Source organism: Austrofundulus limnaeus, unplaced genomic scaffold (genome assembly GCF_001266775.1).
Source record: "Austrofundulus limnaeus strain Quisiro unplaced genomic scaffold, Austrofundulus_limnaeus-1.0 Scaffold79, whole genome shotgun sequence".
NCBI classification, from domain to species: Eukaryota; Metazoa; Chordata; class Actinopteri; order Cyprinodontiformes; family Rivulidae; genus Austrofundulus; species Austrofundulus limnaeus.
Genome location: NW_013952481.1, coordinates 1,459,982 through 1,481,041, shown reverse-complemented (window position 1 = coordinate 1,481,041; position 21,060 = coordinate 1,459,982). Strand labels below are relative to the sequence as shown.

The 21,060-nt window shown below is 36.9% G+C and overlaps 5 protein-coding genes across 5 annotated transcripts in view; 2 read left to right on the top strand and 3 right to left on the bottom strand.

Moving 5' to 3' along the window:
• Positions 1-54: 54 nt before the first annotated feature.
• On the bottom strand, positions 55-9,620 carry tap2a (transporter associated with antigen processing, subunit type a). The gene is made up of 10 exons (XM_014011298.1): positions 8,833-9,620; positions 7,765-7,879; positions 7,261-7,672; positions 6,112-6,309; positions 5,889-6,017; positions 2,546-2,734; positions 2,258-2,431; positions 1,821-1,980; positions 1,452-1,588; positions 55-1,289 (listed from the first exon to the last, which is right to left on the bottom strand). Exons 1-10 carry the CDS (start codon positions 9,344-9,346, stop codon positions 1,083-1,085), a joined length of 2,235 nt encoding a protein of 744 aa, XP_013866752.1. The 5' UTR covers positions 9,347-9,620; the 3' UTR covers positions 55-1,082.
• A 341-nt stretch (positions 9,621-9,961) lies between these two features.
• Positions 9,962-12,341, bottom strand: psmb9a (proteasome 20S subunit beta 9a). Its single transcript, XM_014011265.1, has 6 exons — positions 12,120-12,341; positions 11,942-12,009; positions 11,654-11,785; positions 10,672-10,801; positions 10,314-10,455; positions 9,962-10,185 (listed from the first exon to the last, which is right to left on the bottom strand). Exons 1-6 carry the CDS (start codon positions 12,168-12,170, stop codon positions 10,058-10,060), a joined length of 651 nt encoding a protein of 216 aa, XP_013866719.1. The 5' UTR covers positions 12,171-12,341; the 3' UTR covers positions 9,962-10,057.
• Positions 12,342-12,927: 586 nt separating this feature from the next.
• Positions 12,928-16,161, bottom strand: psmb12 (proteasome 20S subunit beta 12). The gene is made up of 6 exons (XM_014011262.1): positions 16,088-16,161; positions 15,642-15,712; positions 14,888-15,019; positions 14,682-14,811; positions 14,462-14,606; positions 12,928-13,387 (listed from the first exon to the last, which is right to left on the bottom strand). The coding sequence occupies exons 1-6, from the start codon at positions 16,133-16,135 to the stop codon at positions 13,260-13,262; spliced, it is 654 nt and encodes a 217-aa protein (XP_013866716.1). The 5' UTR covers positions 16,136-16,161; the 3' UTR covers positions 12,928-13,259.
• Positions 16,162-16,226: 65 nt separating this feature from the next.
• Positions 16,227-19,486, top strand: psmb13a (proteasome 20S subunit beta 13a). Its single transcript, XM_014011263.1, has 8 exons — positions 16,227-16,307; positions 16,526-16,613; positions 17,049-17,146; positions 17,596-17,736; positions 17,855-17,970; positions 18,176-18,234; positions 18,417-18,568; positions 19,219-19,486. The coding sequence occupies exons 1-8, from the start codon at positions 16,246-16,248 to the stop codon at positions 19,328-19,330; spliced, it is 828 nt and encodes a 275-aa protein (XP_013866717.1). The 5' UTR covers positions 16,227-16,245; the 3' UTR covers positions 19,331-19,486.
• A 489-nt stretch (positions 19,487-19,975) lies between these two features.
• The window catches only part of psmb8a (proteasome 20S subunit beta 8A), a 4,490-nt gene continuing 3,405 nt past the window's right edge, over positions 19,976-21,060 (top strand). The window contains exons 1-2 of the mRNA XM_014011261.1: positions 19,976-20,185; positions 20,453-20,594. Of these exons, the coding sequence (XP_013866715.1) occupies positions 20,042-20,185; positions 20,453-20,594 (286 nt within the window). The 5' untranslated portion in view covers positions 19,976-20,041. The remainder of the gene's footprint in view (positions 20,186-20,452; positions 20,595-21,060) is intronic.

Below are 21,060 nucleotides of genomic sequence, written 5' to 3'. Positions count from 1 at the left end.
TATATATATATATGAACATGTGTTATATGTGGACTTTTACAACTTGTAGTCAAGCATCTGCAGTAAATGAAAGAAAAAAAATGTAATTAAGAACTTGATTTATCTGATGATACGTTGCTGTTTCCAGAATATGAGAGAAATAAACCCTTGACACGCACCCTCAGCCTCCATTTTGTAGAATCAGAGCCTTTGTGACAAAATGGCGTCAAACGCCGCCGGTACATAGTTTGATCTTAGTCGATAGAGGGAGGTGGTGTTTTGACAAACTAACCAACGGGCAACTTTCCAAACTGCATTTCTGCCAAATGAAAAACGTTGTTGATAGTCGGGGACTTTCCAGGTCAGTTCAAGACAATAAAACCCAACCCAGAACCTCTGCATTCTGATGCATCAACATTTATTTCATTTTCATTTACAGAATCAAAATCCAGTCCAGTAGCTTTAAACCAGAATTACAATAAACAGAACTGATTCTGATAAGTGGGTACAAAACTATAAACTCAGTCACCATGCTCAGAAAACACAAATAAGGATTAAACATTATGTTTGTAATTGTCACTGGACAATTACAAAGTGGAAAATATAATTGTTCTGTTGAATTTATGGAGGGAAAAAAACTAATTATGAGTTTCAAAAAGCCTTTGTTATCCATAATTATTCAGTTTTATCTTTATAAATAAGCAATAAATGTAATAAAAAGCAGTTTCAGTAAATACAATCAGATTCAAGCTGTTGATAAAATCTTTTATTTGAGACACATCATCCATAAAACAACCTTTGTTCCCTCTGATTATAAATTAACATTTATAGTGGAAGCAGTGACCTGTTGTGTTAAACATTTATTAATGTTTTATTAGATACCGGAATGTGAAATTTAAAAAAAAATCAAATTATAAAGAGAAATCTGTCACAGAAACAAATTAAATTTGATCCACATTTTTCCCTCATAAATAAAACATTTCAACTCTTCATTTCTCATACAAAACTATGTCAATAAAAACAAAACCTGCATCACAGTCATTCAGAACTTTTCTTTCACATCATTTTCAGCTACATTTTCAGCACAGGTGACCCTCAGTGGTTCATAAAGTTGAGCGTCCCTCACTGAACAGCTCCTCTCTCAGTTTATGGTAGCTCCCCTTCAGCTCCATCAGCTGCTGGTGAGTCCCCCGCTCCTTAACTTTCCCTCCACTGATCACAACAATCTGATCTGCCGTCTCGATGGTCTTCAGTCTGTGAGCGATCACCAGGAGAGTCTGATCAGGGCAGCTCGCCAAGGCCTGCTGAATCTGCAGACAGAGCAGAATTTAATCATTCAGTCCTCACCCCTGACCCTCTCTGATAAAGTTAAAAGCCTTAAGTATTTTAAATATTCCTCATTTATCTATGTAATACCTATTTAAAACATAAAGATCTTGAAGCTTTTGAATACATTATCTTTATTAAAGTACCTTGTTTTCACTCTCAGAGTCCAGAGAGCTGGTTATTTCATCCAGAATGAGGACCTTCGGTTGTCTGATCAGAGCTCGAGCGATGCCGATCCTCTGCCTCTCACTTTTAGATAACTGACCACCACTCTCACCCACCTCTGAGAAATTAACATGAAATTAAGACTGAGGGTCACAATGTGAAATTTAAATAACAAACTGATTCATAAAGACACGATGGCCCCTAACCCAGCAAAATATTATATATGCATTATATTTTTCAACACTCCAGTATTGTTTCTGCCTGTTCATCTAATCTTCCTTAAATATACAAAAGCAGGTCTTTATGTGTGCACTCAGCCATGTAAACCAGAAGAAGTTAAACTGGTTTACCTGTATCATAGCCTTTCTTTAATTGTTGAATAAATTCATGGGCGTTGGCTTTACGTGCCGCTTCCTGAATCTCATCCAATGAGCAGCCAGTTAGCCCGTAGGTGATATTATCTCTGACAGAGCCGGAGAAGAGAACCGGCTCCTGGCTCACCACAGCAATCTGGTAAACACACAATCATTCAACTTCATGAAGAACACACTCTTTACGATCTTATGTTTAACTGAAAAAAAAAAAATTTTTAAATGTGATTCTAGTTTTAAAAGAACAAATATTAAATTGATGCAGATTTTCAGGAAATCTTAAAATATTTATTGTGCTTTCTGCTTCATTCACACTATTCACTCTCAATAGTGTTGTATAGATTTAAATCCAATTAAGACAGAAAAATAGCTCTCAAAAATAGCATAATCATAAAAAGCATTAATAAAATAAATACCTTCTTGTGGAAGAAGTGATGATCGTAGGATTTCAGTGGCTCCCCGTCCAGTAAGATTTCTCCATGCTGAGGCTCATATAATCGCTCCAACAGACTCACACAGGTGCTTTTTCCTTCTCCAGATGGACCAACCAGAGCTGTCATCTGACCTGGCTTCAACTCCAAGGAAAAGTCCTGAGAAAAGACAGTTTTATTCTAGAGTATACTTTTATTTAATCCAGGTATATTAAGCTGGAACGGATTAAAATGAACTCCATATTACTAAAAATTACTAGTATTTATTTTCACCTGCAGCACGGTTTTGTCTGGGTTTGAAGGATAGGCGAAGTTAAGACCCTGGTAGCTGATGTGTCCTTTCAGCTGATCCGGTTTGAGATTTCCATCTGTGCTGATCTGAGGTTTTCTGTCCAGATACTCAAACACTTTTCCAGCAGCCATCACTGAGTTCAGCATGTCACCAAAAATATATGTTATTGTCTGAAAAACAAGAGACAGTATGTTTTAAGATACTGTATGTACAACATAGAATGTGTGTTGTGAGATGTGTTACAATATGATATATGTTTATTGCTGGGAACACCTGGCAGAAGAACCTGTGGGACATATCTTCAACTCATCTCCAGGAGAACTTCAACCACATTCCAGCTGGGGGGGGGNCCCCCCCCCAGAGTGTTCCATCATAGCTTGATAGCAGGTAACTGAATAGGTTGAAAAACATGACCCATACAGAATATAATATCTACACAGCACAGGGAGAGACTAAATACAAATTTTATACACTCTTATAAACTCCAATTACAAAACAAAACACATTTAACAGCTAAAAACATGGATTTTGCATGATATTTTCCTTTTAAAACCAAAAATGGTTCACAGATAACAATGGTGACAATAACACACTAGTCACACAAGCTGCAGAGCACGTATTCATTCTGAAGTGCTCCTTCCTCCTAATTCCTTCAGACAGTGAATCATGCGCAGAGGTACAAATCAAACTGAGCTATTCGATGCATTCATTTTCTGATAATATTGATTTGCATGATTGAAGTGAATTTGTGGGTGGAAAAGACACACCCAGCATCACAAATGCAAAGGCTGCTTGTGGTGGAATTTTGGCTCTAAATTGTTGGGAGAAAAAAAAGGACACAATTAAATCAAACAAGCAATCAAACCATGTCAATGATGACAGACAAGGATACAGTTCTCTTTAATGTGGATACGAAACCCAATTAAAATTAAAGCTGCAAGCAGTGTTGGCGGCCCTCGCAGCTTGAGTGCCGCTTTGGCCATGTGGCAACTACGGGAGAGCTTGCATTACCCCAATTTGGCATTCATCTCAGTGTCACAAGCAGTGGTCATTGATGGCACACACAAAGTTTGGTGCAGACTGGATGATTTATTAGTGAGTTATAATTGTTCAACTAKTCTAGGTGGTGCTGTTGAGTCAAACTCCAGTGTATAGGCCTYTTCAGAGGTTGTCACTGATGACACAAAATTTGGTGCAGATTGGATGATGTATCAGTGAGCTATAATTGTTTATCTATTCTAGGTGGCGCTGTTGAGTCAAACTTCAATGTAATCCTATAAGCCTCTTCAGARCTTAACAAAGGTCAAATATTTGCAGTTTGGAGTATATCGGATCATGTATGTGTGATTTACAGCCAAATGTATGCAAACAGTGAGACATCATCATTCGCCACTTGGTCACGCCCACTCTATCCAGTCAACAGTCAGTGTTGAAATAAGCATGCAGCATCAACTAGTTGTATCACCAGACATAGGTAGTGTAAAAGACCAACATCCAGCAGGTAAATAATTCACTTCCATTTTTGAGGGTGCTGGGCTAAGGTGATGTGACCAAATGACATGTGGGTGGGGTGAGTTCTAGTCTGGTCTGACACACAGAAATGATCAGGCAGCTGTGACCTTCTAAGTGGAAGTTATTGAACCTTGATGTTTCATGGGGAATGATCAGTTTCTAAGACTTGGCCACGCCCACATGCATCGCCGCAGCAAAAAATATTGTTTGATATCRTTTGATGTTCAATGCCTTAAGACTGCTGAGTGATTTTGAATTCTGTAACTTAAAACCTGGAGGAGGAGTTCGATTAGATACCTGTACAGGAAAAGAGACAAAATGGCAGCTTGGATCCAAGATGGCTGACATCCTGTGGCGTTTGGACCATGGCTCCAGAGGCTTTTTTGTAGGTCCTTATATATTACACATGTGTGCTTAATTTCGTAACTGTCAGTCAAAGCATGGCTTGGGGATGATTTTTTTAGGTATTGTAGGGGGCGCTATGGAGTAATTAGGCCACGCCCACCAAATGTTACACCACATTCCTGTTGGGGACTGGATAAGGATTGATCACGGGTGATTTGGTACAGCTCGGTTGAAATATGTGGGTTTTGGAGCCAAACGTAATTCATCGGTGTGACACCTGACTTTGCCATGCCGCCACGTCCATGCCTTTTTAGCTAAGAGTCTTGGTCTTTCAAACGAAGTCAGTCCAACTTGTTATCTCTGTTCTGACAAAATTTTGTGTTGATTGGGTCAAGCTGATCAGAGAAGGACCATTCCAAGCAAAAAAAGGTCACTTCCTGTCCTCAGGGGGCGGGGCTACAATGATGTCAGCATATGACCACAAATGACAGGGATGATTCACAGTGAGTTTGGTGTAATTCAGACATTCTATGTGAAAGTTATAACGTTTCAAAAATGTTGGCGTGATGGTCATATTTGAGGCCTGGCCACGCCCCTTTAGCATGCTCAAAAACTCACCATTTTGCTAACTCACGTTAGATGGCGCTGTCGAGTCATTTGGCCATGCTCATTAAAAATTCCCAGAGAATCATGCGATTTTCGCCRGAGGACAATGTTGTGTAAAGTTTGGTGAGTTTTTGAGAATGGCAAAGCCTCCAAATTGGCCATTTTTTTGGGAGAAGAAGGATAATATTAATATATACAGAAACAATAGGCCTTCGCCAGCGATGCTCGCTGGGCTCGGGCCTAATTACAAGCAGTGAGAAAAAGCCCTTGCACCCCAGCCCCTCTTTCACCCCTTTTTTGAGGTGTGTCACAAAGCAGATGATTTGGATATTGTTCCTTAAAAGGCGCACCAAGCCCCACCCCCTTCCGGCTTGATATTTCAGATCAATATTCAAGTTCAAACTGTGTAATCAACAACCCTTGAATAATACCTTTAAAAAGGAAAAATCATGTCACAAAACTTTAATGATTCTTTTTTTCTTTTTTTATAATTTATCACATAACTATTTTAAAAGATTAAAATAGTTATGTCAGCCTGATCTGCATAACAAAGACATTAATTGAAAGTGTATGTGTGTTTGTTTTAATGACAAAGTTTTATTTTTGTAAGAATTTAATGTGTATTGTGACTGCTGTTGTGTTTTATTGACTAACTGGACAGCATTTTGGTCCTATGGTTGCTTAAAGTGATGTATAAATAAAGCTGGTATGGTATGGTATGGTATGGTATGGTATGGTATGGTATGGTATGGTATGGTATGGTATGGTATGGTATGGTATGGTATGTACTTTTTATTGCACAAGTGGCTACAGACTGCTACAATAAAAAGTGTCAGCTGACAGCATTAAAATCCGACCCACCCTGATATTGTCTCCAAGATCTGACTGATAGATGATGAAAGAAACCAGGTTTCCGATGGTCATCTGTCCCATCTGGATAAAAAGTCTGCCATAATACAAAATTAAGACTTGCATCCCCAAACCTGTACACTATGGACATACACAATAAAAGAAAAACTTTAAATAAATTAGATGACATACATTTACAGATTGATATTCTAAAACACAAACAAAAATTTCTCACCCTCCGTGCGAGCAAGTAAATAGCCCTCACAGTGTCCCGGTGGGTTTTCAGACTGTGTGTTTCCATTAATCGTTTATCATAACGATCAGCTTCATGCTTTTCTGTGTTGAAACTTCGAACCACACGAATTCCAAACACAACCTCATTTGCGGCATCATTTGCATGAGCTATTGAGTCCTGCATGGCCTGGGACAACCTCTGAGGAAGAAAAAGAAAAAAGGAAACATAAATTTACTAACAACCCCTTTATATAAACTTTTATTTAAATAATCTTATGCATTTCCTGTATGACAAGAAAAAAATCAAGTATAATGACAATGGACAAATTATTCCTTATTGGGATAGTATTAACTGATGCCCTCAGTGCATGGTTCATGATAATTTATATTAAACTGTTCAACTTCTGAATAGAGAAGTTGGGGTGTCAGTAGTCCCTGTGGTCATTGGAGCACTTGGTGCTGTGACTCACAAATTGGATGAGTGAATCCAACAGATCCCAGGAACAACCTCAAAGATCTCTGTCCAGAAGAGTGTAATCCTCTGAACATGCATTTAACATGTTAATAGTTTCATTGATCTTGATATCACATGATGCAAAAGTGTTTTTTTTTATTTAATCATCTGATTTGGTCTAATGTAGATTCAAAAACTGATTGAATTTTTAAACCATGCATCCAAAAAATATGGGAACAAGTTTCATTTTTGCAATAGAGTGATAGGCTGTACTGGTACATCCCTTGAGCTGATTTTGATGAGTTCTTGTTTACAATAACATTAAAATACAAAGTACATGTGAGTTTGACGGTAAATTGACTGTACTTGTATAGCGCCTTTTTATCCATCCAGGATACTCAAAGCTCTTCACACTACAATCTGTGCCCTCATTTACCCATTCACACAGCACTCTATTAGGTCTCTACAAAGCTAACATGTACAATCAGCTATGGAGACTAATCAGTGCCAATCATATTCACACACCAATGGGACACACATCAGAGGCATTGGGGTGAAGTGTCTTGCCCTAGAACACAACTGAGACAGCTGGACGGGGGGATCGAAACACTGACCTTCTGGTTCCAGGATGACTCCCCTAACCACTCTGCCATAGTCACCCCAGGCCAAATGTAATTCATTTTCTCCAGCTGTTACCTGGTAGTGTTTGTCATAGATGTTCTGTATGAGACCAGTGATGGGTGTCTCCATCAGTACAAGGAAGGTGAGCTTCCATGACAGAGACATCATCAGGGAGATCATGCCAACTGTCTTGATGAAAGTTCTCAGCAACACGTTGACGTTCAAACATACTGTTTCTCCTGTCAGGGTGGTGTCTCTGGACAATCTGGATGTGATTTCACCTGCACAGAAAATCAGAAAATCCTTTCTCATTTTGTCTTTCTGTTTTCTTTCTTTGTGTTGCTTCACAACCTTACCTGTCTTTATGATTTCAAAAAATCCAATTTCCTGTTCAGTCAAAGCCTTAAACAGCATCACTTTGATTCTGCATGTAACTGAGCTGATGGCACAAAGTAAGACACCCCCTCTGCAGCCAGCACTTACTGAACTACACAGTAGATCCAAAGGGGGAAAAAAAACAAGAGTTCGGTCTTAAATACATCAGAGAGGTGATTCTAGAGATAAATTATCGCTTCATACCTTCCCAACGAGTACAGACCCATGAAGAGAAGTGCAGCGAGAAATTCATTCTGTTGGTAATTACTTCCAAGAATGTCAATGACTCTGCCTGTGTAGAATGGGATGAACATCTCACCTGAGAGAAGACACACAAAGGTGAATATTTTTAACATCTGCCAGGGAAAATAAAATACCAGATACACCAGAGTGATGTAGCCTGGCCCTTGCCTTCCTAAACAGCTCTGCTCAATTCTAGTTTCCCTTCACTGCTCCTTTTACGAAGCAAAGTGAAGGACAGGGTCTGTTTTTAACCAGGCTAAGAGTGATGCTACCATTTTGTTTTTAGAGAGAATAGATTTTCATCTGCATCACTTTCCAATTTATACTTGTTTTGTCTGCACTCTAAAAATGAAATGCTGGATTTACTTAACCATGTTATGTGACCTGGTTCCACTTAACTGAACTGAGTAAATTCAAAGCAACATGCTCATATTCTTTGGTTAAAAAACTGGTATATTGCTTTGAATTTACTCAACTCAGTTAAGTGGAACCAGGTCACATAACATGGTTAAGTAAATCCAACATTACATTTTTTACAGTGTGTTTTTAATTGTCTTGCCATGACCTTTAACCTTGGCCTGATAAGTGAGGCCTGTAGAGTCTGAGGTGGAGCTATAACTTCTCTCAGAATTGTACAGTCTGACCTTTTGGGTGGTTGGGATGTCCACTCTTGGGAACATTGTCAGCTGTCTTAAATGTTTTCCACGTGTAAATAATTTTTCTCTCTACAGAATGGTGGGCTCCAATTAGTTTGGAAATTACCTTTGACCCCTTCCAGATGGATGGACAATAATAAGGTCACAGATGATGTCTTCCTTCTTTGAAATTATCACGCGATTTTATATTCTAGAACCCAGAATGACCAATTGTTTTACTGATGCACGAAACCCTAAAAAGCCTGCATCTCTTAACAACAGCAACAACTTCTCTTGTCGTTTTCCAATAATAATTATAACAATTTCTAGTATAATCAATGCATCATCACAGTTCCTTCTGCATGTTTGAAAACATTATTTGCAGTTTACTTACAGATGACAGCCAGAGTCAGAAACACCAGACCTCCCAGCAGCAGGAGGTAATCAGGATAGTGAAGGTAAAGGACTCTCTTGAACAGAACTCTGGATTTCTGTTTCTGCTCTTTACCCTCAGCCTCTTCATCGCTGTCCGGGATGGTGAACTCCCAGAAGAGCGCAGCTCCGAGCGACGCTCCTGCAAACATGAGCCAGCAGCGCACATCCACCACCCGGCTACACTGGCTCTCCTCGAGGGAAAGAGCCCAGTTTCCGCTCTCCAACACGGCTGGAAGCAGACTGTGAGCCGTTGTAAAACGAATCAGCAGCGGTTTGAGGTCTCCCAGGACGAGGAGCGCTGTAACAATAATTACAGACCATCGCAGAGCTGCAAAGACCCACAGACGCGCGAGATGCCCAAACGCGCTGTGAACAACAACAAACCCTGTTGCGTAAAAGAAGAAAAGATCCACAATAACAGATAAAACTAAAGCTAAGGCTTTGTGAAATGTTGTCACAGGGTTTCCAGCCATCTTTCAGCTGCAGTCTTCCAAATACGACCTGCTCTGTTGTGAGAGCATTTTAGTTTCATTCACTTTCAGTTTCATTTTATGGCAAGTTTAGGGGTTTCCCTGAACTCTGGCTGAGAGGATTTATTTATTACTTTCATTATAAAACACAATCAAAGTTGTATGTAACAAACTAATATTTATAGTTAAAATATCCAAATAGTCTTTAAATATTAGAGTAATGGAAATGGATTTAACACAACAAAAATGACGTTATTCTCATGGCCAATACGCACACACAAATAAATGCATGGTGTGTTGTTTTGATTTGTCTATTTCATAAACACATGTTGCTCCAAATATCAATAAGTTTTTATGTCATTCCTTTGACTTTTAACCTATTTTTGGGTTTTGTTTCAATAAAAAGATAGGTCTTTAATTTAGAGGACACATGCTGAGATTACCCAATTAAAATACTTTGTCACAATCATGCTTAGCAATATTCAAATCAAATGAACATCTATGCTATTAAAATTTAATTGACAGTTTGTTAAATGTCCCTTTATTTCAGAAACTATTAATTGTCTAGTGTAAAAATATACACTAAGATGACTTGTAAATGATTCCAGTAAAACAAAATTAATTTTCCACATTTTATTAGAATGAATGTTATTGTCCAAAGTTTACAGCTCACAAGCTGAAGTGAACACAGCCACACTTATAAATCACAAAATGTCACAGATCAAAGAACTTTGGTAAGTCATTTCCCAGGATGACCTTCTCTTCTGTGCTGTGTTCATCTATGGTCACCAGATAGGCCACGCCCCCACTGGAGCCATCACGGTTCATTGCCAAAGAAAGAGCTGAGGAAAAAAAAATAAGAAAAATGGTTTGACAGGTTAGAAAATAGAAATAAAATATAACAGTTTTAAAACAAATCATGATGCAAAAAATATTTAGTTTTATAGTTTACTAATAAAAGCCCACTTACTGTTGACCACAAACTGCTGGCACTCCTCTTTGTTCATTCCTTTGCGATACTCAGCATCAACAAACCCATAAACATAAGAACTGCCTGAACCTCCAACAGCAAACGGCTGCCTGGTCAGGAGGCCTTTCAGGGTCGCAAACACCTGGAGGTCAAAGAGAAAAGAAACAGGTGAAAAAGGCTACATTTATTGTCACTCTTTACAGGCATCTGTACCTTCAGATATTTATTCAGTAAATGTTATCATCAATCTCAACTCAGCAAAAGTAGGGATGATAATACTGCAGTTATGACCATATTTTATCGGTAATACTTGATTTATTCCTCTCTTTATTAAAGTTAACACCATGAGTTGACCAACCTGTCCTCCAGCTCTTCTGTCCCAGCCGGCTACAATAAGATGTGCAGACAGCTCCTCTTTGTATTTATATGAGATGTTCCTGACCAGAGTGGCTGCTGAGCAAACCTGAGGGTCCTCGCCTATTTCAATACTGACAGAAGAAATAATGTTAAATTTTCTGTTACAAATCTTATTTCTGGTCATAATTTCTACATGCAGATGCTCACATACATTATTCCAAAGTGTATTCTGTTATATTGGATAATTAATAAAGTAGAAAAATCAAAGTTTTATAACATCTCTTAAATCTTGTATTCGTACTTTATATAATGTCTAACAAACCTGAACAACTTACGTCTTTTAAATGGTAAGAATCAAACTACAGGTTCAACATAAACAAACAAAAACATATTTACAATCTATTTTTCTCATTAATTTAGACATGACCTTTAGATGCTGTTCATCAGTTGTAGAAACAGTTTAGCTTTTACACTTTTTTATTTGTTCTCTAATTATCTAGTTTCCTCATGAACACTGAACTTTATACTGTTAGGATCAGGATTGCATTTAAATAAAGCAGCTAAAGACCTTCAGAAAGTCTGAAGAACTTTAAAAGGTTCCATGGAAACAAAATATTTAAAAACTGGAGGTGATTTAAAGATTTTGCAGAGTACCATTTCCAAGAAAATATTTTTTTTCAAAGTTCTGATCAAAATAAATTCAGTTTTAGGGTTAACCTGCAGCGCCATTTCTCTCTCATTTGTTTTTTGTATTCTATATTTCACCTGTTGAGAGGAGGGGTACACCTGGGCAGGTCATCCCAGCCAGACAACACAACAATTACACACACACACACACACACGCACACGCACGCACGCACGCGCACACACACACACACTCAACTTTGTTTTTATTATTATGATTATTTAATATAAAAATATTATCATTTTGCTGCAACAGAACAGATGATTTTCTGACTTGTTTGTTTTCAGGTGTGTTTTACCTGTGAACATCCAGCTGGTAGTTGACCATCTCAGCGATGGTCTGAGCATCAGCTGCAGACCCTGACAGAGCACAGTAGATCTTATCATGAAGAGGAGACAGTTTGTTCATCACTCTGTTCACGATGGACTCCCTGCATGGAAGAGTGGGGAGGTGTTGTTTATTTATTGTTGGGGGAGGTTATGTATTAAAAATTAAAACAGGAAGACAATTAGTAAATAATTAGTTAAGTTAGTAAAGTTCTAAAGGAAATCTCAGGATTTTGTCACGTTTAAATCAACCAACTTACCCTGCAGACACTCTGGAGTCAGACCCCAACACGACCCCACCATCATACTCTATGGCGATTATAGTTGTCTAAAAACATTTTGTATAAAAGTGATATTTTTGGCAAATACGCACAAATAAGCAAGCAGAAATATGTTGAGCTGTGAACAATGTTGTAATGAGTTTAAATGGTTTCTTACCCCTGTTTTCACCTCCTCTGACATCCATTGTGGCTCCGATTCTCCCAACATGTTATAACCACACGACCTGAACAGACAGGAGGAGACGAGCTGATCCGGTTCGACCCGGTCCACTTAAAACGGCTTTTAAAGCACTGAACTGCTTATAGAAGGTTTTTATAAAACAGAACAGCGATAGATTCAGACGGACTCCATTTCGTCCTGAGTTAACTTTCAATTTCGGTTTTAAATAGTCCCTCCTCCACAGAGAGCTGAGATCAGACTGTTTCACACTTTTATTTAGCCTATTAAATGTTTAAACAATTAAAGATTATTGAAAGCAAATATTCAGAACTTATTAACAGAAAGGAAGCACATTAAAGTTTTGAAAATAAATTATTATTATTATTATTATTATTATTTTAAATACTAAAAACGTGTAGCCTGTAAAGTGAGATTTGGAATAAAAACCTCATAAACTCAAATGTCTCTTTTATATATGATTTAAAGGAATATTCTGGACATTTTAAAGTGAGATTCTCTGGAAAAGTTATGAGGAATGAAAAATCTTCCAGTTGGTATATTTTTGAAGCAAATTTTAAATAACTCTTTAAACCACTTTATGCAGTTAGTACATTTGCATTTTTTTTAATTTGGCATTGCATGGTTATTTTTGAAGAAATCTTATTAACCCTCTGCACCAAATTCACTTGTAGCTCATTGTTATTGTTGCACAAATAGCTTAACTGCAGGATGTTTTGCACTATTGACAACAGTGTATAAAGCAGTGAGGTTGTTCAAAGAACTACTTCCAACAGTCAATTCAAAAGGTAAAAATCAAACTTTATTTGTATAACAAATTCCATTCACAACGATGTACTTTCCAGCTAGAACAAAAATACAATTTGAAAAGACACAAAACTGCAAATGAACAACAATGTTTACGAAGTGGTAAGAAACGTTTTATCTTTTCTCACAGAACACTATCCCTTAAGGTGCTTTCATCTCATCTCTCAATTCCCACATCAGAAAACAAAAAATGGTTTTATCTAACTTCAGTTGTTTGGAACTTGTGTGTTTCTGGTTTAATTATTTTAAAAATGTGGCTCATGAGTTTGAACTAACCATTTAAATGTTTAAAACAGGTTTTAAAGTGGAATGTCATTCATCGTTGAATCTTGGCAGCTTATCTCCAGGTACAACCACATGCTCCGCCCCTTTTTCTGTGATCACCACCAGGTGAACAACACCTCCACTGACGTTGTCTCTGCCCATAGCCAGAGCCAGAGCTGTGAGGAAGATGAGTAAGAATAATGGGTCAGTTTGATCAAACAGAAACATTATCTTTCTTCAGTTACTGAGATTCTTTCATGCTTGCTAAGTTTTAAAATGTAAAAAGGTGATTGTTTTAATGCATTATAACTTTCCAGAAATGTTAATCAGTGTTGTATAAAGTACCACAAAGTGATACTTGAGTAAAAGTACAATTATCTTACCAAAAAATTACTTTGGTAAAAGTTAAAGTACTCTTTAGGAATATTACTTGAATAAAAGTATTAAAGTATCTGATATTTGTTGTACTTAAGTATTAATAGTCAAAGTATTGATTTAAAATGAGCAGTTAGATTTTCCGTAAGAACATTTATTAGGAGGTGACCTCCCCAAAAACTGCAGAAATGACTGTTGTATTAAAAGAATTGATTTATGTTAAATTTAGGATGCACTAGTCTGTTTCAGTTTATATACATATATCAAGGCTGCACAAAACTTTTCTCCAAAACGAAAATCTGTCTGAGGGCTGCGGCCAAATGTAATAATATAATTCATGAAATACAAATACCTCCTCTACTTTTGAATACAGTATACATTTATACTTCTCATTCAACCACAATTAAATTCACTCTATCTAGGAGGCAAAATTCATATGGATAGAATTTATATTTTACAATAACAAACTGGAATGAAAACAAGCAAAAATTAAGTAAAAGTTATGACTTTCTACTTCTTACCTTTTTTAAAAATATAAGGAGTAGAAAGTACAGATAATTGTGTGAAAATGTAAGAAGTAGAAGTAGGCTGAAAAATAACTACTCAAGTAAAGTACAGATACCCAAAAATTCTACTTAAGTACAGTAAAGATGTATTTGTACTTGTTTACTTTACAACTCTGATATTAATGTAGCCACTCATATTAAACCAAATTTATTAATGTCATGGATTAGCAACTGGGTTATCTCTAAGAGTTAATATTTTAGCTACAATCTGACTTCTTTTCATTAATTTGCATTTAATTTTGGCCAAGATTATTTACTATAACCAATCTGACAAACACATAAATTGTAAAAAAGTTAATTAAAATTTACCATTGGTTGCAAACTGTTGACACTCCTCTCTGGTCATGTTGGGTTTATATTTAGCATCAACATAGCCATAGATGTAGGTGCTTCCTGAGCCTCCAATGGTGACAGGCTGACTGATTAACATCCCACCTAGAGATACGACATAGACCTGGAGAGGGATGGAGAACATATAGTAAGTGATGCAGTTAAACACAAACACCTGGAGGATCATTTCATCATCCACCTGTGGTCCTTTCTTCCTGTCCCAGCCAGCTGTGATGAAGCCGGCCTGCAGCTCCTCTTTGTTTTTATAACACAGCTCTCTGAGAACTGAAGCTGCTGCGACCACCAGAGGAGGACCCTCCATCTGAACGCTGGAACAGATCAAGAAATGCAGAACTTTATGTTCTTTATGTACATGTAATATTATAACATGTTACACATGAATACCTGTGGAAGGACAGGTGGAACTTTGCAGTTTTGGTGACGGCCTGAGCGTCTGCAAGAGAACCAGCCATGCAGCAGAAGATCTGGTCATGAACTTGGATCACCTTGTTGATGGTCTTTGATGATACATATTCTCTAAATAGACACAATGCAGAAAAAATTGTCTTCACAAACTGACAGCTCCATGCACAAATATAGTTGGCAGTTGACAAAGAAACCAATCCAAATCAGATGCTTGATGCTTTAATCTCCATTGACTCGTTCCATATGTCAACCTGTCCTTGAGTCCTAAAACACTGTACTCATATGTAATATTTAATAACAAAATTAGAAATATAATAGAAATTAGATAATCAGAGGTTCAGCACAGGTTGAAACACTGAAGTTAGAGAAGACAGACTGAGATGATTTGGACATATCCAGAGGAGGGACAGTGGGTATATTGGTATAGAAGGATGTTAGAAATGCAGCTGGAAAAACGCAGTTAGAGAGGATGTGGATGCAGTTAGAGTGGACATGGAGGTAGATGGAGGGAGGGCAGAGTGAGATGGAAGAAGACAACTCACTGTGGAGACCGAAGAAGAGAGAACAGCTCAAAAAGAAGACTGATTAAAGTACAGTAGTAAAATGCAGCTGTGCCACATTCAATGATTAGAACTCCATATTATTTATTTGTTATTTTAGGTTTTATGATTAGCGTATTAAAGAAGTCTCTCTCTTTTTTATTAAAATCAAGAAATAATCACAACATCCTTACCCTCCAATTGAAGCTCTGGAATCTGAACCAATCACAACTCCTCCATCAAAGATGGCAGCCAGGATGGTGGTCTGAGGAGGAACATAGGGAAAGATTGATGATTTGTTTTAACCTGGACAACACAACATCACAAGCGCGTTTTACGGATGACGCTTGAAACTATGCATTCTGGGATTTGAAGTTTTAAGATTGATCGTACAATAGTGAAAAAATATGAAATTATTTTTTCAAAATAAATGTGAACAATAAAAAATTCAAAGAACATGTTATTCATTCACTGATAATAACGTCCACTGAATTCCTTTCATTCGGTTACAGGAAATAACTCCGGTGAGTAGCCTACCTGTCACATCTTTACGCACAATCAGTAATTCGGTTTTACTCTTTGTAAACTTCGAAACATAAAAAAAAAATCAGATTTGGAGAGTTTTTAAAGATTTACTTACCCCTGTGCTGACTCCTTTAACTTTCGAGTCCGTGAAGTGTTTCTCCATTTTCCTTCTTTCTGAAATCGAAAGAAAACCAGACTCCGTGTCTCAGAACAGCGACCTCACAGGCGCTCCGAGGCGCGCAGAGACGCGGAGACGCAGTGGACACGTCCACCATGGCGCTGTCAAATGTCCTGGAAACTCCGGCTGCTGGATTTAATTTTGACAACGCAGCAAGGTATGAACTTGTTTTATGTCTGTTGAAATAATTTCAATAAATGAAACAGTTAGATAAAGTGTGGTTGAACTGGAATCAAAAACGAAAGTAACTTTTTGTCTCAGTCTATTGTTGTATCGAATGAACGATGGGATTATCATGGCTGTAATAAATGTTTTTGAGGACATATGCCAGCCCATACTCACCAGCTATCCCCCCTTCATCCCCCATCTCTCCAGGAACGCGGCATTAGAGGGTCTTTTTGACGGAGGACAAACACCCAAACCCCTGAAAACAGGCACCACTATAGCAGGACTGGTGTTCAAGGTGGGTTTTTAAATAGGTTAATTAAGAACAAGCAGTTTGACTTTCCTATCAGTTAGCTTGCATACATTTTATAAAATATACGTTTTTTTCACACAGAACTTAAAAGATCAGAGTAGCCTATTTTATGCATGGTGCAGTTGTTTACACATATTCTCCATAAAGGTGGCATCATGCCCACAGCTGCAGTAAATGGGCTAAAACATGCAGATGTGGTCCACTGTTGTGGAAGCATTGTACATGTTATAAATGAAACAACACAATAAATGCATTCATGTGTTTGCACACATTTTCACAAAGAAGCTGAACATTATGGTCAACCGCAGCTCCAGTGGATCCAATGAGATTTTAGCACCCAGGTGAATCTAAATTATATATGAGACTAAAACTGTCATCTGTAATATCACACTAAAGAGTAATTAGTGTTTGTTGCTTTAGGATGGAGTGGTGCTGGGAGCCGACACAAGAGCCACCTCAAGTGAAGTTGTTGCTGACAAGATGTGCGCCAAGATTCATTACATTTCTCCTAATATATAGTAAGATTCACATGTTCTATATGGAAATGATAAAAAGAAAATGACGTTACTGACACAGACACATTGTTTTTTAGTTATGGCTTTTTATTTGCTTTATTGTTTAGTTATTTTTGCTTCACAACACATTTTATCACTACAGCAGGCTTACTTAGATTTAGTTCATATTCAACACAAACTGTCTTTCATTGACATTTTAGAGCCTTAGTGTGTGTCACATGAAACAGTTTTTGTTATAAAAATTATGTTTTTATTTGGAACAGAAAAATGGGCTGTAGATACTGTATAAACATACACAGTATAGTGCTCAGTACATAATGTAATCTCTGATTTAGGTCCATTGTTGCTACTGAAGGGGAAAAATACATTCATGTTGTCACTGAAGCAAAAATAAAAAGATGTAATTGCTTTAAAATTTCTTCTCTTGCATTTTAATCTTTCTGTGTTTTCAGTTGTTGTGGAGCAGGAACAGCAGCAGACACAAAGAAAACCACAGAGATACTTTCATCCAACCTCACCATTTTCTCAATGAACAGTGGGAGAAACCCTCGTGTTGTGATGGCTGTAAACATTCTGCAGGACATGCTGTACAGGTCAGTGTCCATGAGTTCAGATGTCTGACAGGTGCACAGTATAAATGAGTTAAAACTAGGTATGATTTTCAACTGTGAACATGTTTGTTTAAACTTGTGTTTGTTTTGATGTCTTCAGGTATCACGGTCAGATTGGTGCCAGTCTGATCCTGGGGGGAGTGGACTGTACTGGGAGTCACCTGTACACAGTGGAGCCGTACGGAGATGTAGATAAGGTGCCATACCTGGCATTGGGTATGCAAATAACTTTAATAACATTATTAAGACCCTTGTTTTTTTTCTCAGTACCTTTGCTGGGAGTTACTGAATTGTTCTTGTTATTTTGTTGTAGAGTAGATTAAAATGTCTTTTAAATAAAAATGTTAGTGATAATGTTATTTAAATCCATCTCAGATTACACTCAAGCCATATTTTAGATTACTGCTTTGTGTTCATGCAGGTTCTGGTGATCTGGCTGCTCTTGGGATTTTAGAGGACGGCTTCAAACATGATCTTGAGGTAAACATCATGAGATAAATATTTCTACACATATAATAAAATGAGTTGGTATTTTAAACTATTGTAATATATTTGTACTCAGTCTTGTAACAGAAGCATGTAAAACATTTTGTTTACATTAGTTTATTGTTTTTATTTTGTCTGCTTTGACCTTCTCTGTCTGTTTTTCTCTCCACTCTCAGCTGGAGGAAGCTAAAGAGTTGGTTCGAGCTTCGATCCACGCCGGCATCATGAGTGACCTCGGCTCAGGAAACAACATCGACATCTGTGTCATCACCAAACAGGGAGTGGACTACATCAGACCCTACCAGGAGTCAGAATACAAAGATGAAAGGTATAGTTTCTGTGTAAATCTGCTTTGAACAGACTAGAAATAACAATTTTAATAACTTTCTACATTAAAAAATATTTCAGATTTTTAAAAAGTAAATATTTAACTTCTTTAGCTTGTTTATGCAAAGATAATTTCAATATTCATCTTTATATAATCAGATAATATTCATTGATGTTGGCTGCAGCTTATTGTAAATTACGAAAATGGAAACTGTTTAAATTAATTGAGCACAAAGTTCAAGTTTGACAGTATATTTTTGTATGAAATAATTAACTAAAAGGACCTGTAGTTTCATGTTACTTTAATCAAAGCACATTTTTAATATTTAGCTTTTGATGCAGTATTTTACATCAAAATCACAGCTTGATCACTAATCCAAAAATCAAGTTCATCAGATCCTGTCATCAGAAAAAAATTAGTTTGAATTAAAACATTTCCAGCATTGGAGACCAGTACTGTAACTATTCAAATATGACACAAGCAATACATTTTCATATAGAACACCTTTTACTTTATTCCAATAAATTCTGATTTTGGGACAAATTATTTTAAAATGCAACCACCAGTAAAACAAGCCTGAGAAGTTCAGTCAATTAATTACGTATTTATATAAAATGCAGGCATTAACTTTTGTTCTCTGTTTCTTTCAGGAAAATGAAATATAAATATCGTCCAGGAACTACAGCAGTTCTGACAGAGAAAGTTGTTCCCTTGAAATTGGAAGTTGTTCAGGAAACGGTGCAAAGGATGGAGACAGCCTGATATATACGTAATACATAAATACAAAACACCAAAATCCTTGTCAGACATTATTTTATTAACAATCTTAAATTTTTGATATCATCTTTACTGGAATGTAGAAAATTCAAAGACTGTTATCCTGCAGGGGTTATCCATGATCACAAACACTGAATAAAATATTTTACAGACTTTTATCACCTGTTTTATGTCCTTTCTTTTGATACTTTCACTGCTATGTGTTAACTTCAAACAGCTTCTGCTCTTATAATAGAACAGTAGCCTATAATATGTATTAGTTTAATTTCAAATTGCATTATTATCATGTCATATGTCCAGTTTAATAATAATCTGTTTTATGTTGAGTTCTTAACCTGATTTCTGCATTTCCTCTTAGAGACAGATGATGACAAAATAAAACGTTTGTATTGGTCCAAAAGGATCTGACGCGTCTATTTATAAAAACTTACCTTTAAGTTGAATGTTTTTTATTCTACCGTTTTATTTAAAAAATAATGCAGAATGGTGGAGTTATTGGTTATATTTCGGCATCCTTTTACGGTTTTGATATATTTTACGGAGAAAAATCAAACAATAAAGATGTGAACAAACTTTCACTTTCGGATTCTTTGTCACGTATCAGGAAATTACCTCAGCCTGTCGCTGTTGTTTCAGAAACATTTAACACCTGTATATTTTAGAATATTATATAGTTTTTCTAATATTAGAATTAGAATGGCACTTTCAGAAGTTATCGGAGTCAAACCTTTTTCTGAAACCAGTGGAAACATTTTTGGATCAAAACGTCTTTTCGACCGACCGAACCACTACAGTTTTGGAACCAAAATTCAAGAATTTGCTGTTCCTCTTGGTGAAGAAGTGAGTATCAGCTCAGCATGATAAACAAAATGATATAATGTTGTACTGAACTCTGATATTCTGACTGAATACTGAGACTGGAGCGTCGGACAGATCATGTTTCATGTTTTACGCGTCGCTAATGCGTTTGTGCGTCTTATGATATAATTATTAAAATCTGACACTGTTGTCAAATTATAGCCTGTTAGATCGCCATGATACTATTATTTTCACCAACACATGGAGTGCAGTTAAACATTATGGATTCAGTTCTTGGTTTAATTTCAGCCCTCAGGCTTTCTGAAGTCCTGTTCCCAGGATGGAGGTGTGCGCATCGACCTGAACCACGGAACCACCACCCTGGCCTTCAAGTTCAAGCATGGAGTCATCGTGGCTGTGGACTCCAGAGCTTCAGCTGGACGTTACTTAGGTAAATATATTATGGTCTGGCTTAGGGATGTTCAGTGAATACGTAAAGATATAAAACGAAATGGAATAAAACGAAACTTAAACTCAACACATAATGCACAGCAATATTATGTTAATTTAATACTCAATCTGGGACATTGTAAAAAATATTTAGTGTTTTATTAAAAAAATCAACTGAACTTCATCAGTAAAACAGTACATCTATTCTAAACATTGAAATTCAAACTATAAAACTGTTCAAAAATTTTTGTTTACAACTATAAGAGTCACAGCTTATGTGTGTTCTAATTGAGCAATGTGTGTTTTTAATTTTTGGTGGTGTCCACATGACTTTTATATTTAATTGTGGAAGCAGCTTTGTTTGGCATAGAGAAATTTCCCCTTGGGGACAATCCATCCATCCATCCATCCATCCATCCATCCATCCATCCATCCATCCATCCATCCATCCATCCATCCATCCATCC

Bases quoted from the DNA above. Each gene is read 5' to 3' on its own strand.
- tap2a (XM_014011298.1), bottom strand. From the start codon at position 9,346: ATGGCTGGAAACCCTGTGACAACATTTCACAAAGCCTTAGCTTTAGTT. The intron at 1,981-2,257 runs GTATTTATTTTA...TGTGTTTACCAG, and splicing joins ATCACTTCTTCCACAAGAAG to ATTGCTGTGGTGAGCCAGGA. The intron at 1,589-1,820 runs GTAAACCAGTTT...TTAATTTCTCAG, and splicing joins AAAGAAAGGCTATGATACAG to AGGTGGGTGAGAGTGGTGGT.
- psmb9a (XM_014011265.1), bottom strand. From the start codon at position 12,170: ATGTTGGGAGAATCGGAGCCACAATGGATGTCAGAGGAGGTGAAAACA. The intron at 10,802-11,653 runs GTAAAACACACC...TTCTTCTGTCAG, and splicing joins TACCAGCTGGATGTTCACAG to TATTGAAATAGGCGAGGACC. The intron at 10,186-10,313 runs GTAAGTGGGCTT...TTTTTTCCTCAG, and splicing joins CCAGCAGTTTGTGGTCAACA to CTCTTTCTTTGGCAATGAAC.
- psmb12 (XM_014011262.1), bottom strand. From the start codon at position 16,135: ATGGAGAAACACTTCACGGACTCGAAAGTTAAAGGAGTCAGCACAGGG. The intron at 15,713-16,087 runs GTAAGTAAATCT...GTTCCTCCTCAG, and splicing joins TTAAAGGAGTCAGCACAGGG to ACCACCATCCTGGCTGCCAT. The intron at 15,020-15,641 runs GTAAGGATGTTG...GTGTCTATTTAG, and splicing joins TCCAGAGCTTCAATTGGAGG to AGAATATGTATCATCAAAGA.
- psmb13a (XM_014011263.1), top strand. From the start codon at position 16,246: ATGGCGCTGTCAAATGTCCTGGAAACTCCGGCTGCTGGATTTAATTTT. The intron at 16,614-17,048 runs GTGGGTTTTTAA...TTGTTGCTTTAG, and splicing joins TAGCAGGACTGGTGTTCAAG to GATGGAGTGGTGCTGGGAGC. The intron at 18,235-18,416 runs GTAAACATCATG...CTCCACTCTCAG, and splicing joins GCTTCAAACATGATCTTGAG to CTGGAGGAAGCTAAAGAGTT.